This window comes from Miniopterus natalensis, chromosome 14 (assembly GCF_054644295.1).
Source record: "Miniopterus natalensis isolate mMinNat1 chromosome 14, mMinNat1.hap1, whole genome shotgun sequence".
NCBI lineage: Eukaryota > Metazoa > Chordata > Mammalia > Chiroptera > Miniopteridae > Miniopterus > Miniopterus natalensis.
Window position 1 is genome coordinate 5,003,443 of NC_142094.1, and position 18,839 is coordinate 5,022,281.

Here is an 18,839-nt window from a genome sequence, read left to right on the forward strand (position 1 = left end):
AAGGAACCTGCCGCTTACCACGAGCTGTCCATTTAATTGTTCAGTTCCAGTATATGGGTACAGTCACTTCAGAATTATTAATTTATATCTCCACAGGAAACACCTTCATCAATCAAAGTACAGTTCTTACATAGAATTCTTTTTCCTTTAGTCTTATGGACTCCATTTCCAAAGTTACTTATGTCAGCATTTTGTTTCCCTCACCCCTGCAGTGAGGTTGTCTAATATATTTGTAATACATTTAAACTTTTGTCTTTCTGCATTCCCTTCAAGGACACTGACCTCCTAAAATATTTTTAAAATTTTTGTATGCATTAAAGTTTATTCTTATTGCTGTAAAGTTCAGTGGATTTTGACGAATGCTTAATGACTTTTATTTACCATTACAGTATCATAAAGAATAGTTTCAACATCCTAGGATGTTTCCTATACTTCATCTATTTATCCCTCCCCTCAGTGACCCCCTGGCAAATATATATTTTTAATCCTCACCCCAGGATATTTTTTCCATTGCTTTGCAGAGAGAGTGAAAGGAAGGGAGGGAGAGAAACATCAATGTGACAGAGACACATCAATTGGTTGCCTTTTGCATGTGCCCTGACAGAGGCTGGGGACCGAGCCTGCAACTGAGGTCTGTACCCTTGGCGAGAATCAAACCCAGGACCCTTCAGTCCACAGGCTCATGCTCTAATCACTGAGCCAGACCGGCCAGAGCCCCCTGGCAAGTGTTGATCTTTAGCCTATCTCTGTAGTTTTACCTTTTAAAGAATGTTATATAATTGAAATCATACATCATATAACTTTTTTCTTACTGGGTTCTTTGATTTGGCAATCATTTAACATTCATCCATGTGTTTTTTTGGCTTGATACCTCATTTTTTATTGATAAATAATGTGACATTGTATGGATCTACCACAGTTTGTTTATCCATTCAGCTATCAAAGGACATGTTGGTTGATTCCAGTTTTTAGCCATTATTAATAAAGCTTCCATTAATATTCACATGCATGTATTTCTGTGGACACAGACTTTCAACTCACTTGGGAAAATACCAAAGAGTGAGATTGCTTGATCATGTGGTAAGTCTGTTTAGCCTTCTAGGAAACTGCCAAACTGTTTTGCAAAGCAGTGGTTCCGTTTTGCATTCCCGCTAGCAGTGAGAGAGAGTTCTAGTTGCTCTACATCCTCACTGGCAGTTGAACCTCTGTCAGCATTTTGGATTTTGGGCATTCTAATAAGTTCACAGTGCTACTCACTGTCTTCTTAAATTTTCTAATAACAAGTTTCCTAATGACTCGTGATGCTGAACATATTTTGATGTGCTTATTTGTCATCTGTATGTCTTTGATGAAGTGTCAGTATAGATCTTTGTTCATTTTTTCAGTGATTTCTTGTTGAGTTTTAAGTGTTTTTGTTTTTTTTTGGATGTCTTTTATCAGATATGTATTTTGCGAATATACATGTATTTTTAGTCCTCACCCCAGGATATTTTTTCCATTGCTTTTCAGAGAGAACCAAAGAGAGGGGAGAGAGTGAGAGAGAGAGAAACACCCATGTGAGAGAGACACATTGATTGGTTGCCTCCCGAGTGTGCCCGACCCAGGACGGGGCTTGAGCCTGCAACCAAGGTACATGTTCTTGACTGGAATCGAACCCAAGACCCTTCAGTCAGAGGGCCAACACTCTAATCACTGAGCCAAACTGGCTAGGGCTTTTGAAACATTTTCCCCCCAGTCTGGGACTTGTCCTTTTATTCACTTAAAAGTGTCTTTTACAGAGCGGAAGTTTTAGTAAATTCCAACTTATCAATTTTTTCTTTCACATGTCATGCTATTGATGTAGTTAAAAATTCATCAACAAACCCAAGGTCATACAGTTTTTTTACTTCAAGAATTTTACAGTCTTGTATTTTATATTTCTGTGATTCATTTTGAGTTAATTTTGTGTAACAACTGTGTTTGAGTTAGTTCTTTTGCATGAATAGTTGACCCTTGAGCAACGCAGGTGTTGGGGTACCAACACTGCACGCAGTTGAAAATCTGTGTATTTTGACTCCCCCAAAACTTAACTACTAAATTGACTTGAAAGCCTTGTAGGTAATACAGATAATCGATTAACATGTATTTTGTATGTTATCTATATTGTATACTATATTCTAACAAGAAAGTAAACTAGAGAAAAGAAAATGTTAAAATCATAACAAAGAGAAAATAAATTTACAGTTTTTATTGAAAAAATCTGCATTTAGGTGGACTAGTGCAGTTCAAACCTGTGTTGTTCAAGGGTCAACTCTAATTTTGTGTAGGAGTTTCAGTACTATTTGTTGGAAAGGTTTTTTCTGCACTGAATTGCCTTTGCTTCTTTGTCAGAATCAGTTGAATGTATTTGTGCAGGTTTACTTCTGAGCTTGCTGTTCTGTTCCATTGATCTAAGTGTCTGTTCTTTTGCCAATAACATGCTGTCTTACTTACTGTCTTTTCTGGTCTTATAGTAAGTCTTGTGTTGTGTAACAAAACATTAGCTGCTGTTGTTCCCAGCTCCTGTGTGGGAGCCTCTACATCTTTGGAATTTCCCAAGTGATAGGAGTGTTTTTGTTCATAGTGGGCCCTTATAGTTTATGCTAATGAGGTGACTCAGGATGAGGGTAGGCCCCACAAGGGAAAGCAAACATGTAATTAGAGGGTTGAGGTGTTGAGTCATGTGATATTAATCTGACTCTTGGGGAGCAGATGGAGTAGGCTGTATCCTGAGGCCAATGATTCAATCAGCCATGCCTGTGTATTGCAACTTCTATAAAAACTCTGGACACTGAATACTAGGTGAGCATTCCTGGTTAATACTCTTATTAGTGTGCCAAATAGATGACCTATTCTGACTTCACAGGGAGAGAACATGGAAGCTTCACATTTGGGACTATCTCAGACCTTACCCTATATGTCTCTTCTTTTGGCTGTTTGTGACTTATACCTTTTTTTTCCTATAATAAAACTAATCAAATAAGTGTATTCCTTTCCTGAGTTTTGTGTGTTCTAGTGAATTATTGAACCTGAGGGAGTAGTAGAAACCTCTCCAAATTTGTAGCTAGTTGGTCAGAAGTGCAGGGCCTGGGTATGCTTGAGCTGTGGCTGGTGGTATCTGAATTAAAGTCAGTCTTGTGGAAGATTGTGCCTTTCACCTGTGAAATTTGTCCTAACTCTGGGTGGTTAGTGTCAGAAGTCATTAGATCAACTCTGACTCACTGAAACTTATAGTTTGGGAAGAGAAAGGATGCAAGGGTAGGGGTTGAGGAATTTTTGATTCTTGGATGGCTATCTAGTCACTCATGATATGAAACTGCAGCTGTGCTGTGATTCATTACTAAAGGCAAAACTTGTGGAATGGAATTTAGAAATGGTAGTAGATCCAGCTCCCAATGAGATGGCTCACTGGGTATATAAGGAGATGCAGAATAATAAGAAACAAACTAAATATAGACTACCTTGGTTATTATTACCTGTAATAGCTAAAATGAAAGTAATTGAGAATGCTGGGGCTGATCTTGATGCTGGGTCTGGCTTAGATTTCAGTCAGTTTGAACTACAACTAATAGCCTTAAAGCCTACCCCCAATGGGAAAGATTATTCTAGGACAACAGACAGTAGTGTTATGACCTCTTAGTGGAGGCTTCTGTTAGGAATGCAACAGTAGTCCCTTTGGGGAAAGGGCAAAACCAAGAAACTGCTGAAACCAGGAGTCATAGGGCCAAGGAGCTGTCTCATTTTGTAGGTTGGTATCATCAGTTTTCTGAAAAACCTTTACTAAAATGGATGTGAAACTGACTAATTTAGGGGCAGTATCTTTGGTTTTGAATGTTACAGAATGGAAGAGAATGTTTGGGTTGATATCGCACCCACAACTCCTATAGAACAATCACATATGTTGATACACAGCAGTTTATTCCCAAGGGATCAGGTAGCCTGGTGGACTGGATAAAAGCTGCTGTGAGGTTTGTTTACCTGAGAAGAGGGACTTCTTTCTCCTGTAAATGCTGTTTAGAACCCCCAGATGAAGTGGCTGTACATTTGATGATAGCAAGCCATGCTGAATTGGCTTTAAGATGATTGGGATATTCATCTACTAAATATCCCCCTTAACCAGATCATGGTAACTGGTCTGGTTAAGGGGGAGGGCTTTTACCTATGGGTTGTATCTACCTTTTGGCTATTGTAAATAGAGCTGCTGTGAACATGCGTGTATATATGTTTGTTTGACTACCTGCTTTAAATTTTTGAGGAGTGTATTATCTTGGAGTGAAATTGCAGGGTTAGGTAGGTAGTAATTCTGTTTAACTTTCTGAGGCATCACCAAACTGCTTTCTATAGTAGCTGAGTCATTTAACATTTCCACCAGCAATGTATAGGCTTCCAATTTCTTTATATCTTTGACAACACTCATTTTTCTGGCTTATGTTTTGTTGTGTTTTTGTTTTTTTTAAAATTATTGCCATCCTACTGGATTATAAGTAGTATTTTATTGTAGTTTTGACCTACATTTCCCAAAGGAATAATGACATTGAACATCTTTTCATGTGCTTGTTGGTTATTTGTATATCTTTTTCAGAGACATGTCTATTCAAGTTCTTTGCCCTTTTTTCAGAAAAATTGGGTTATTTGTGATTTTATATATTCTGGATAATAGACTCTTATCAGATAAATATGTTACGTACAAATGGTCTTCCATTCTGTGGTTATCTTTTCACTTTATTGGTAATGTCCTTTAATGTACATAAGTTTTTAATTTTGATGAAGTCAGATTTATTTTTTCTTTCATTGCTTTTGCTCTTGATGTCATATCTAAGAATTCATGTCCAAATCTAGTAATGAAGGTTTACCCCTATGCTTGGTTTTATTTCTCATATTTAGGTCGTTGATCCATTTTGTGTTAGTTTTTATATATGGTGTGAAGTAATGGTCCAGCTTCATTCTTTTTCATGTGGATATCACCCTCTTAGCACTGTTTGTTGAAGAGACAGTTCTTTCTTTATTAATACTGGCACAGTTGTCAACAATCAGTTGGCCATAGATGTATATGTTTATTTCTGTTCTCTCAGTTGTGGTCTATTGATCTGTATGTCTGTCCTTTTGCCAGAGGCACAATGTTTCAATTATTCTAGTAATCTGTAATCAATGGTTTTGATTACTTGACCACCAGGGAAAATTTTGAAATCAAGAAGTATGAGTTCCTCCAAATTTCTTCAGTACTGTTTTTGGTATTTGGGTTTCCTTACCCTTCCATGTGAATTTTAGGATCAGCTTTTCCATTTTTGCAACAAAGGCCATTCGAATTTTGAAAAAGATTGCATTGAAAATATAGTTACATTGTATAGTAACTATATTAACATCATTAATTCTTCCAGTCCATGAACACAGAATGCCTTCTCATTTATTTAGGTCTTCTTTCGTGTGTTTTTTTTCCAATAACATTTTGTAGTTTTTAGTGTATATGTCTTTTACCTTCTTAGTTAAATTTATTCTAGGTACAGTTGACCCTTGAACAACGTGGGTATTTGGGGTACTGACCACGCTTACAGTCAAAATTCGTGTGTAACTTAAGTCAGCCCTTCCCATACAGATTCCCAACTGCAGATTGAAAATACAGTTGAGCCCGGCCGGACATGGCTCAGCGATTGAGCGTCGACCTAGGATCCAGGCGATTGGGGTTCGATTCCCAGTCAGGGCACATGCCCGGGTTGCGGGCTTGATCAATGACTCTCTTTCATCATTGATGTTTCTATCTCTCTCTCTCCCTCTCCTTTCCTCTCTGAAATCAATAAAGATATATTTAAAAAAAAAGAAAATACAGTTGACCCTGAACAACGTGAACTGCATGGGTCCACTTAAAGAGATTTTTTTTTAACTTTATTTTTTTAATTGTTGATGTTATTATAGATGTGTCCCCCATTTTACCTTCCTATTCCCCCCTCCACGGAACCCCTGCCTGCCTGCCCCCCAGTCTTTCACCATATTGTTGTGTTCATCCATGGGCTATGCATATATGCATATAAGTTCTTCAGTTAATCTCTTCCAGCCACCCTCCCCCCACTGAGATCTGTCAATCTTTTCCATGTATCCATGCCTCTCTGGTCCTATTTTGTTTCAGTTTATTTTGTTCATTGAATTCCACATATAAGTGAGATCATGTGATATTTGTCTTTCTGACTCGCTTATTTTACTCATCATAATAATCTCCAGGTCCATCCATACTGTCCCAAAGGGTAAGAGTTCCTCCTTTTTTACAGCTAAGTAGGATTCCAATGTATAAATGTGTTAAACACAGATATTTAAAGATCATGTATAAGTAGATTCATGCAGTTTGAACCTGCTTTGTTCAGGGGTCAACTGTACTTTATTCTTTTGCATATTATTATAAATAGAGTAGTTCCCTTAATTTCCTTTTCGTATTGTTCCTTTCGCATAAACCCATGCGTTCAAACCCATGTTGTTCTTCCCCTTATGCGCTGTGTTTTAGTATTGCCTTAGTCAGCTTAGGCTACTATAACAAAATACCGTAGACTGAGTGGCTTAAACAATAGACATGTACTTCTCACAGTTCTGGAGGCTGGAAGTCCAATATAAAGCTATTGGCAAATTCACTTCCTGGTAAGGGCATATCCTGGCATGCAGACAGCTGCCTTCTCACTGTATCCTCCTGTGACTGGGGAAGAGAGAGTATGCTCTGGTCTTTTTTTCCTCTTATAAGGACACTAAGGTCCCATCATGGGGTCCTCACCTTCATGATCTTATTTGGATGTTAGGGCTTCAACATATGAATTTGGGGTGGGGGTGGGATGAACATTCAGTTCATAGTGAGTGTTAATGAGCTATTGCAGTTATTTGAATAGAACAGGTCAGCAAACTATGTTGAGCCAAATTTGCCCAACCATCTGCTTTTTTCACAGCCTCCCAATTATGTTTTTTTACATTTCAAGTGGTTACATTTTAGATGATAATATATGTACCTACATAATATACTCAGTTTTAAACTTTGCCCTCAAAGTTTAAAGTATTTGCTTCCTGTCCTTTAAAAATGTTTTCCTAACACATGGAATAGGTTATGATTTTTGCTTCCTTGCCCTTACCATACGGTTAATGCAGAATTCTCCTGTTTTATGTTCTAGAGGCCACATTTGCTTTTTCTTTTGATTACCTTTTACTTGGCTTTGTCTTAGGTTGTCTCTGACTTGCCAAACTTAGATATCCATCCGATGTATTCTCCTGGCACTTGGGCAATTACCATACTGTAAAGGATCTGTCTGAGAGGAGACAAATAGCCCTGGAGGGTTGTGGTGACTTTGTTAAATTAACGTTTGTTAAGTAGAACTCTGGGTTGTTGGATGGTGAACCCCAATTCAACAACAGACCACAAGGAAAACTGAAAGAGATGTTTATTACAGGTCCTAGAAGAAATACACAGCCTGCCTTGAAAGCCCCTATAGGCACAGACAGAGAGAATGGCAGGACCTGGGGCACTTGCCTTTATTAGTGTCTGTGGCTGAAGTTTTTTAGGGTTCCTGGGCTTAGGCTGGTTGGGTGAATTCAAACCCAAAAGAGCAGGGTTTTGCTAAGTTCCATGGGAGTCTTATCCAAGGGTTGCACAAGGGGAAGGCCTTGTTGAGGTGCGATACTGTTGCTCACAAGGGCTGCTGGGGACATCATTTGTGACTTCAAGGGCTGTTATCTAGGGCATGTGCTCATGGGAGAGGTTAGTTTGAGTTCAAGGCCCCTGCAGGCTGCTTGGCCACACAGAATGGATGCCAAGGCAGCAGTATCATATATAATATTGGAATTGTACTAGTCATGAAATCATAGGGTTATGTTGAAAAATAAATAAATGAACATTTGTAAAGTGCTTAGAACAATATCTTTCAGTGTATAAGTTTTCCAAAATAAAAATAAAGAATCTGGTGGGGAGGAAGATTTGGGGAAGGATGTTACAAATAGCTTAATCAGGTAAACCAGTTGAGTCTGTTTTTTTATTTAAGAAATTTTATTTCTGAAGCTATTCTTACAGCACAAACATTGAGTAAATTCATTTCATCATATAGTCATGTTTTTATAGCTGATGATTACGAACATCCTTGAGCTAGGTTATAGCATTTTTACTGCTTTCGTTCACAGGATATTCTGAATAATCTTGAATCATGTGACCTGGAGGATGATGACCTTATGCTTGATGTGGATCTGCCTGAGGATGCATCTCTTGAAAATGGTAAGTGGGGATAATATTGAACCTTCAGAGGCATATAGTTGAGTTACTTGACTATAAGCCAATTTGATATTTGTTATTTACAGACTTCCTAATCTCAACGGAGGAAGACTTTTTAGACTCAGAGTCAGTCTTAAGTGATGTTAAATAGGTTCATTGCAAATTTATTTAAATGTTTAAAATCTGGTTTTTGTAGGTAGATCTTAGATATAATTCTGTATGATCCAATAATATTGTATATCTATAGCATAAAATAAGTGGTAGATAGGATTTGGCCTTTTTTTTCCATATATACATATCCAATCTTTCCTCCCTTTTTCTCATTTTGATTCCAAGAAGAAATACATTTAGAGAGACAGATAACATTTGATTTGTGAAATATCAGTAGAAAATCATTAAGTTGATAAATATTTTTAAAATATTAATTCTGGGAAAATTGTGACCTGAATAAATCATTCTGCCCTTTTAATTCCCAAGTTCAGTCTGTCTTCCTGTGTGGACCCCAGTAACTGCTGGAGTGGAGTTTTAGATAATCCACATGCAATAGGGGCCTGCGTGCTCTTGCCCCCACAGACACAGCATTTGTAGGATTTTCTGTCCTAAAGACTGATCAAGGACCAGAGACCAGCCTAGGAAAGCCCCTGGGACAGGGGTTGGAATGGTGACCCTCTTGGGAAGAGGAATGGGCCCCAAGATCTGTGGGTTCCCTGTCAGTCAGCATGTGCCTGGTCTCTCAGGCCTCCTAGGGACCAGGGGCAAACCAAAAAAAGGGTGGTGAAGTTTTTTTTAATATGTGATGCTAGAAGAATGCAAGGATATTTCAGAGAGGGCAGGTGTTCGTTTTAGTGTGTCACTGAAGTACTAAACCTGTTGCTCACATTTGTCATACTGATCAGGCTTGGTTTTTGTTGTTTTTCTGCCAGGATACTCTGTAACAATCAATCTTAAACTCTCAGTGGTTTTCAAAATAGATATTTACTTCTCATTCCTGTATCTGGGGGTTAGTTGGGACCTCTTAGGCTATGGGATTGAATTCATGTCTAGTTGCTTTTCACTTTGAGGCCAGGACTTCTTGGAGCAGGTTTCTCCCATGCAGATGGTAGGACAACAGGTTGAGCAGAAACATGCATAAGTCATCTCTTAAAGTCTTCACTGAGCACACTGTTGATTCTACACTAGTGGGACTGGGAGGTCCACACTATTTACAGTGAGATGCTCTGCAACAGAGGACATTAAATGTATAATCCTGTTAAATGAGGGAGTGATGAACTGACAACAGGATCTACTCTACCACTGGGATAGAGACTGTTGCACCTTCTTGTGGTTTTGCTGTCACATGGGATACTCTAGCAACCAAAGCTGAGTTCCAGTCAACTGAGAAAGAAAAACTGCAGCGAACACCCAGGAAGAAAAAGAGGAAAAACAGCAGAACTCCCAGAATTAGAGTGGCCCAAGGAGATAATAATGAGAGCACTTAGGGAGAGACTCAGTTGCAGCACAGTACTTGCTAAAGCTATAGAAGAAGATTTTCCCACAGAACAGTTCAGTAGATGACAAAAAGAATAGCTGTTGTTGAAATCTGAGTTAGTGGCCTGGAAGGTCAAGTAGAAAAATATTGTAGAACACAGAGGAAAAACATAAAGCATTGAAAATTATAGGGGGAAAAACAATGACTTCATGGTCCAGGATATTTAATGTGAAGTTTTAAGGGCTGGTATTGAGGAGCAAGGCATTTACCTCCTTGGAATAAATCACATCCTAAATAATGCATTTTACTTTGACAGAATTATAACCACTTCTCTTTGGAAACCTTATACCGTTTCTTAGCTATACCAGGAAGTAAAGATGGTGTCAGTCTTAGAGCCTGCCTCATCTTTTGAGCACAACAAAAAGTTATCCACGTATTAGATAAAAGTGGAATCACAGGGAGCTTTAAAGCTTTGAGGTCTTGGTTGGGGACTTATGAAAAGTTCAAGGGAATTCCTGAGGTATAACTTATGTGTATTACAGATTTTCCTAGAAGCCAAACAAGTATTGACTATTTTGAGCTAATGGACACTAAAGAAAGCAGAACTCGGATCTAAAGTATGTTGCTTTCTTCCGGCTGGGCGTGGCTCGATGGTTGAGCATCGACCTAGGATCCAGGAGATTGCGGTTCAATTCCCTGTCAGGGCATATGCCTGGGTTACGGGGGCTCGATTCCCAGTCAGGGGTGTGCAGGAGGATTCGATCAATGACTCTCATCATTGATGTTTCAACTCTCTCTCCCTCTCCCTTCCTCTCTCCGAAATCAATAAAGATATATTAAAAAAATAAATAAAATATGTTGCTTTCAGAGGCACCAAAGATAAATAGTGTTTAGGTTTGGTACTGCAAGGAAGTATGTAATGACTGGTCTTTATAGCTCTGAGGTCCTGAGGGACACCATACTCACCGAGTTTTTTGATTGGGAGAACAGGAATGTTTTGAAGACTGGTACAATGTTTAAAGAGTCTTCTAATATACTTTGGACTATGTTTTTAGTACCTTTAGATTCTGCTTTTTGAAGCTATTAGGCAAATTTGGGTTAAGTTTTTGGATGGGTCACTCCGAACTTTCATGGGTGCAGCCCACTTACTCTGCCAATATAGGTAGAATTTTTGCCAACAAGAAGACACACCTCATGGAGATCCTTCAGTCTGAAGTTGTTCACCGTGACTTCATTATGAACAGGGCACTTTTCTGTGATTTCAAGGAAGAAGTGATGAGAATATTTATCTGGCAATTGCATTTGTGTGGTAAATCATTACCTATTAAGTCATCGTACGTGGTAATACAGAGGAGGAAAGAATGTTTGTTGGTCAAAAGTTTCTTAGTTATGGGGTAGAATTTGAGAACAGTTTGAGAGAGATTAGAGATATTCACACCTTAGTGGTTTGATGACACAGGAGAGGTTATGTAGAAGTAGTAGGTTGGCATTGTAGCATCTGTATCAATAAAACATTCGCAAGGCTGTCCTTTAGTATTTAGAGAAGTTATCTTTGAGTTTAAGGGTAAAACCAGAAACGGGATGCTTGATTTCTGCCTCAGAGCACTTGGACTCATCATCCACTTAACTTTTTCTAGTTTATTTTTTAATGCAATATAGGACACTTACTTTTCGAATGCCCTGCTATGTGTAGTATCTATAGATGTATTCAGAGATTTCTTCCTCCATTGTTAAACCGAGTGTGGTGGAGACATCTAGTTGTTGTATGTGAAGGACATTATTTTATTCTGAGTCTTATTCTGCTTTTTTCTAATGTTCTTTCCAAGCACTGGAAGTCTGGCAGTGAGTCTATTACAGTATTTCTGCCTTAAAATCTTTCCTGGAAAGTGAGGTGAAAGATAGGGCCACATCTCTTTCAGAATCTACTCTTGAATGTTATCTAATTATATTAGTCTATCCTTGAAGTTTGCAGTGGATTTATCTTTACTTATGGAGCAGAAGTAACCAGTTTGTGTTCACAAAAAATACTTTGTTGATAGCCTCGGAAAGACCTTTTCTAACTTCTTTTGTTTTTTGTGTGTAATTGAGTTCAGGATACACTACCCCCAAACATGGCAGCTTGGCATTTTGAATATTTTAAGCTGAAAGAATTTAAGAAGAAGGCAAAAGGAGGTCATCAACCTGACCTCCTTCCCTCTTTGCCCTTCTTCCCTGAAACTGGTCATAAAGCCCTCCTATGAGAGTGGCCTCCCTATGCATCCTGTTCTCTGAAGACAAAGGGACACCAAGGCGAACCCTAAAAAACAGGCCTTGATAAGTTTCCCCATTTACTACGATTATCTAATGCTCCTTAACCAGCCATAGTCCTTCATGACTACCCAGTCTTCCATCAAACCCAGCGTAGACATACCCAGGCCTAATGGTTTCTTTGGGTCTTTATTTCCTTATGAGGGGCCATGTCATGTATTATGTTAAATATATTCGTTTGCTTTTCTCCTGTTGTCTTGTCAGTTTAAATTTCAGACCCTAAGAGAGTTGACAAAACTTTTTCCTCCTCTACATGATCAGTCATAGGCTCCTAAGTTACCTTCAATTCTTCACATAGAGCTTTTCCATTCTATTTTTTGCAACTGGAGTTCCCTCTAATGTATGAATTTATTGATACAGACCTGGGAGCTCTGGATTATCAATTCCTAACACTATTCTAAATTACTCTGCAAATTTCTCCCAATCTTGTTTGGACCTTGGAAAATGTGTAGCCATATGGGGCTCTCAGCTCAGAATGAGATATCAAGTCTTAAAAAGAACCTTAAGGGGTTTTATCCCCTCTTGTGAAAGACATTTAACTTTTAAAATGTATTGAGTTTTTGAGGTTTCTGGCCAGCTTTGGGGGAAGGTGAACAGGTCAGGGGAGAAATTGGACAGAGAAAGAGAGAGGAGCGTAGAGTGAGGGAAGAAGTAAAAGGAGGAAGAACTTTTGGGTTGAGTTGCAATTTGGAAGAATGTAAAACATAAATTGTTTTAATTATTTTATATTTTTCTTTTACCTTGATCAGGATTCTCTGAAGGAAACAATTTTAGAATCTTAATTTATTTTGGGAGACCATTAGGTATTTGAGATTTGTTCTTGTTTTGTCCTGAAGTGTCTCCTAAATGAATAGTTTTATGTTGTCAACTGATGGTCATTGGCGCCAATTCAAGGCCAACAGGAATCCCCAATTTGAGGTGCAGTGAAGAAGGAAACTTTATTCAGTGCAAAACTCCTCAGTTGTGATACAGCATGGCTGTGAAAGAGTATGGCTAGGGAACACCTCGTGCTGGTCCAGCGCAGCTCTGGAGCAGCTCTGGGGCCAGGCCTCAGGCTGGACAGCTCTGCTCCGCCCTGAGGGGACATTGGTGTTCCAGCTCTGCCAGGCAGGTGCCATCTTCAGCCCCAGGTGAAAAGGGGACGTCCTCTCCGGGGGCCAGAGGGGAGCTGGCTTAGACGACAGGAGTCCCCACGTCTGCTCTCTGATTAGATTGTCCTCCTGCAGACAGGACTCCAAATCCTCCAAATTTGATTGGTCCAGTAGGCACTGTCCTGATTGGTCAATGCAGAGCAGCTCTGATTGGCCGGAGCTGCACAGCTCTGATTGGATGGGGTGAGCCTCTGCTCTATTGGCTGGATAGGACTCGGGGAAACCTTTACGAGGCGGCTCAGGGAGCGGGGGCGGAGGGGGGGGCGGTTCAGCGCAGGCTTCTCCCTGGAGGCACTTCGTGAGAAAGGCCGGTGCGTAGAAATGGCTGCTGGGCTCTGTTTTTTAGAAGTTGATCCCAGTTAGCCACCAGGAGCCCTGCTTAGAGGGTCTCTCCCCACCGGGTACCTCGGAGTTTCACAGTTCTATCAAGAACACAGCTGTGTTCCCTTATCCTCTTGCTTAAGAGCTTCTAATAGTCCCTCATTGCCTACAGATTAAAGCCTAGCATTTGGCACATTCACAGAGTAATGCTTACGCTTACAAAATTTATATCATGTGTCCCTTATATGTGCTGTTTCCTCTACTCACTCTGGTTTTAAACTTACCTGTGTTGAAAAAGATATCTAATTCCTTCCTGAATCCCACCCCACCAAATTAAGGTGTCTATTAAATTGCACGTGTTTCATGTTATTTTTCTTAAAGCCACATTTTTGCTAAACTTTTTATTGAGGTATAGTCATATGAGATTAATAGTATTGTCTTTGACCACTTTCTAGTTATTACGGTATTTTCTTCTGGAAATTTATTTGTATTTTTGAGTACTAATTGTGTTTAGTAATAACAAGGTTTGTGATTTTTTTATTTTACATAAGCCTTTTAATTTCAAGCCAAATTTCAGTTAAAAGCTTTCCTGATGAGATTGTAAAACCTGCAAAGTACATGTTTTTTAGGCTTTGTGGATTTTTTTGTTGTTTTTTAAAAAATATATATTGATTTCAGAGAGAAGAAGGGAGAGGGAGAGAGAGATAGAAACATCAATGATGAGAGAGTCACTGGTCAGCTGCCTCCTACAGGCCCCTGACGGGATCAAGCCCGCAACCCCCGCATGTGCCCTGACGGGGAATTGAATCCCGATCGCCTGGATCCTAGGTTGCCGCTCAACCGCTGAGCCACGCCTAGCCGGGATCAGGCTTTGTGATGTGTAATTTCTTCCCACTATCTTCATAGCCAATTTAGTCACAGATGGAAATACTACCTGTGTTTTCCATGACCTTCTTAGGACAAGCTACCAGAGAAATAATCTAGGTAACTTTTGGTGTCATATTTTGTTCCTTTATCAAATCAGAAGAAGTTGCTGTGATGCATGTTAGAAATAAGCATCCCTAGGTGCCACCCCTTTCAGTTAGCTGTCTTAGGTCCTCTTCAGAGGGTAAAGACCTGGTATTCTCTCTCTGTCTCCTATTCATAGTAAAGATGAACAAACAAAAAACAAACATATTAAATCTGCTTCCTTTTACATTTGGAGCTGGAAACATTCAGAAGGCCTTTGTTCTATGGTCCTAAACCCATAGTTAGGGCCCAGTCTCCTGAGTATAGATAGTTCTGATCAGCATGGTGGGTTAAAAGTTTTCCAAACTAGAATGCGTTTAGGTTGGCCCCGTTGCCTCCTGTGGCATCACACATGCAGAGGGATCCGCTTCTTGCCCTACTCATTTGTCCTGTTTCCTCATTGGCTCTGGAAACTGGTTTTGATTTATCTCCATTTTGTAATTTTAGTTGCTTTCATTTTTTTTTCTTCTATATTATTTCTTTAATTCCATTCGAGAACTCTCATTAACCTTTTCTAAGAAACCACCACTGATGTTATTTCATGTTATCTTCTTAATAGCATTTTATAAGTGAATATACTTGATGGGTACCTTAGATAGATGTATAAGCAGGGCCTTCCCACAGAGTCGTGGTGCAGTTATATCTCTGAGAAGTAAGCCCCCTCTGTCTTCATTTCTACCAGTCATCTTTGTAGTCATCACAACTGTTTGTTTCTAGTACTTATTTGCCATGATGCCCATGTTTGAATTCATGGTTCAGTAAAGGTGCTTTAATTTGAAGGCTATGTGTATACCAACACCTTTAGCAAACAGAAAAGCAGCACATCAATTTCTGCATGTGATTTCCCACAGTATTTAACACTATCTCCTGACCTATTTGCTTGGTTTGCTTGCTACTCGTTACTCTGTGTGCGCTGTGTTGATGTGCTAATTATATATCAAGTAATGTAACAGAATTTCTTGTGTGGGGAGTGAGTGATTTTTATCTGCCTGAATTAAGAAAACTATGAATTCAGAACATTTAAAAGTAGATATAGATCATCCCTCAGATATATAGAGTTGCTTAAACTAAAGTAACACTTTAATACCAGGTAGGAATACTTAAGGAACTTAACCAAGTCTATGAGTATAATACAGACGTGAAGTAAACACAGTTTTAAACCTTCTTTGGGTTATTTTTTAATTTAGTTTTCTTTTGCAATTTCATTTTCCACTAATTTTTTTTTTTTTTTGGCATAATGGTCACCATGCTTTTATCTATCTAACATCCTGGTTTTCTAGAATTGAACTTAAAAAGCAGATTTTAATTTATCTCAATGAGGGTAACAAGAAATTGTTTGAAATAATTTTAAATGTAAGCTGTGTTTAAAATTTTTTTATCATTAAAAAAGTCTTTAAAAAAAAACTATAAAACATAGTTTCCCCCCAAAATTTATCCTTCTAATGAATTTAAACAAAATTTCTGTGTCTTTTAAAACCTTATATAAATTGTTAAACATTTTGAAGAAATATGTTACAGTGAGTTCAGTGTATGAGAGAACTGAACATCTATACACCATTTTTTCTTTGGACTGCAAAAGTTTGTGTTTTTATCTGGTATACTATAATGAAACACTCTCCATATTTCAAATTCAAGTTTTAGGTTAAGTGAAAACAATCATTTAAATACTGTAATGTGTGTTTTTTTTGAAGTTGGGGATTACATTGATTTTTAAAGTTATTTTTAGTTGTTTTTTATCACAAGGAGTTCTGAACATGCTGGATTTGAACTTTCTCATGTAATAATTCTCGGACTAGAGAATCTTTTCCTGTCTGGCTTGGATTAGTGTTGAGTTGTATTTTTAGCAACAGTCCTAACTCGGTAGCTATGTAAGCACTGAGGGAAGATGGAGTCACAGGGCAAACTGGGCTTGCTTCCCACAGGGAGGGCTGGGAATTGAGCAGGAAGGAAGGCCTGTTTGTCAGTGTCTTGTGTGCAACTATGTCTGAGTAGGCAGCAGGCGACACAATGTCTCCCTTGTACAAAGTAACTCTCTCAGTGAGTGCTCAGATATATGAGGAAAAAGTGTTCCGGTAAGTGAAGTAGAAGCTTGGGGTGTTTCAAAGAGATTCTTTTCATGTTTTTGTGGAATTTGGATTTCAGGGAGTGTACTGTTTGTTGCTGCAAAGTACTGGCTTTGTTTTCAGTGGCATTTTAGATGTATTGAACAAGCTCTACTGCAGGCAGAGTGAAGCGCCTTTCTAAAACTGTGAGCTTAATTAAAAATATGATTTGTTTGTGATGAAAAGTTAATGTGTGCTTTTTGAAATCGGAATATTAATTGTGACATTCATTTTTAGGAATGAATTCTCTTCTACACGTAGAATCTTCTACTTTTTCTTGTCATTTTCATTCTGAAGTCAGAACCAAGTGATAATGATGAAAACCACTTAAAACTGATTACTGGTGTTTAAAATGTTTAATGTTGATGTCAAATATAATTTGCTTGTTTTAAAACAGTTGGACCGTTAATTGTTACTTTAAGTGACTGTGATATGAAAGTTTTATAATTTACTTCAGTTCGAATGATATAAACGTCAGTTTTTACCAAAGAACTGGTTATTTTTCTTCTGGAAATCTTGATTTTGTGATTAGCAAACATAAATTATTGGTACTTTTTAGAAAATTACTTTTATATTTTCAGCAGCATTTAATGATCAAGCTCTAAGTACTTAACTTTTATAGAGTATGTACATGTTTATAGTGTTTTGCTTTTGAATCTGCCTAGTGGAGTGTGACAATATGAATCGCTTTGATCGATCAGACAGAAATGTTCGGCAGTCTCAGGAAGGATTTTGGAAAAGGCCACCCCAGAGGTGGAGTGGACAGGACCATTACCACCTCAGCCATTCTGACCGCTATCATCACCATGGAAAAAATGACTTGAGCAGGTGAGTCTAATTTTCTATCCTCTGATTAATTTTGAGCCATAATTTCCCTTTTATCTCTCTACCCCTTCCCCCTGAAAACCTTTTTTTTTTTTTGCCTGGTTTTTAGTGGCACCAAAAAACGTTTCAAGTTATATGTGGTTCTAGCTGGAATATGTCTCAATTTTTTCCTTTTGATCCCAATTTTTTTTTTATTAACTTTATCAAGAATATAAATATTTTATTTATGTCTGCTATTTGGACTTTAAGTTCTGGAGTGATTTTCTAGGTCTCATTTAGGAGTCATTAAATGTTGATTTTGTTAAAGTTTATTATTTTTAAAATACCAGTGTAAAATTAGTGCCAAATGACTTGTCTTCTTTTGCATATATAAATTGAAATTAAGAAATTTCTCATGTACTCTTAAAAACAAAAGAAAGCACTGTACAATGCTATAATTCTTTTTCTTTTTGAAGCGTAGCATGGTCTTTAACTTGGTCAGACCTCATGTATAATGTGGCTCTGTAGCCATTCACGCCTGGGATCAGACCCTGGATTGGCACATATTAGCTTTGTGAGCTTAGGTAATTAATTTAACCCCTCTCCACTTCAGTTTATCATTTGTAGACTATGGTATATAATACCTCTCCTCACTGTTGAAGGATCAGGGTTAAAAGTGCCCAGAGCAGTGTCTGGTTTATAGTGGGTACCCAGTGGTAGTTGCTGATTTTTTTCCTTTTCACTCTGTCATCTTGTTCCACTGGGATTTGAGGTAATTTTGGAGCTAGTTTACAATACAAATAATAAAATTGGGGTAAAAGAATAGTGGGAGGGAAACACATGGCCCCATATAGTTCTTGAAGTAAGAAAAAATATTGGCTTTAAGATTCCTTACAGCAAAAGCAAAGAACAAAGCTTGATCTATTATAAGAGTTCCAGTGTACATAAGATAAAGGACATATTTCTCCTGAATTGATTGGCTTTTATGAGACAGAAACCTGGAAAAAGTTGCTTTGTATGCATTCTTGTAAGGAAAATACCTTGTGATATAGTGGATAGGTCTCAGACAGTTTCCCAAAGTAGAAATAATAATAAATTCCTTAAGTCCATTTCTTACTTATGCTCCTCAGTATAAGCAACAGAGAACTCTAGTCTAAGTTAGGAAAGGTGGTCCCTACAGTGGGTCATGAGATGATGATGTCCAACTAAAGATCCTTCTGTTGGTATAATTTGATGCACAGATGAAATTTAGAATATCTGAAATAATTTATTTAGTACACATCCTTCCAGGCATTATTTTGGCTGTTCTGTTTCTCACATTTGGGCTTTTGATAAGGAACGGACATCAGAGAGTTGATATATCAAACAAGAATCTTAGGTGAAGATAGTCTTTTTAAAAAAATTTATCTTTATTATTGAAAGTATTACAGATG

At 38.2% G+C, this 18,839-nt stretch overlaps 1 protein-coding gene across 4 annotated transcripts in view; it reads left to right on the top strand.

The window, feature by feature from the left end:
* CCSER2 (coiled-coil serine rich protein 2) overlaps window positions 1–18,839 on the top strand; it is a 209,619-nt gene that overhangs the window by 93,802 nt on the left and 96,978 nt on the right. For 3 of the 4 annotated variants that reach the window (XM_087824241.1, XM_087824242.1, XM_087824244.1), the window contains 2 exons: window positions 8,158–8,248; window positions 17,268–17,430. In XM_087824241.1, coding sequence (XP_087680367.1) covers window positions 8,158–8,248; window positions 17,268–17,430 — 254 coding nt within the window. The remainder of the gene's footprint in view (window positions 1–8,157; window positions 8,249–17,267; window positions 17,431–18,839) is intronic. The other variant, XM_087824243.1, reaches the window with a different exon arrangement.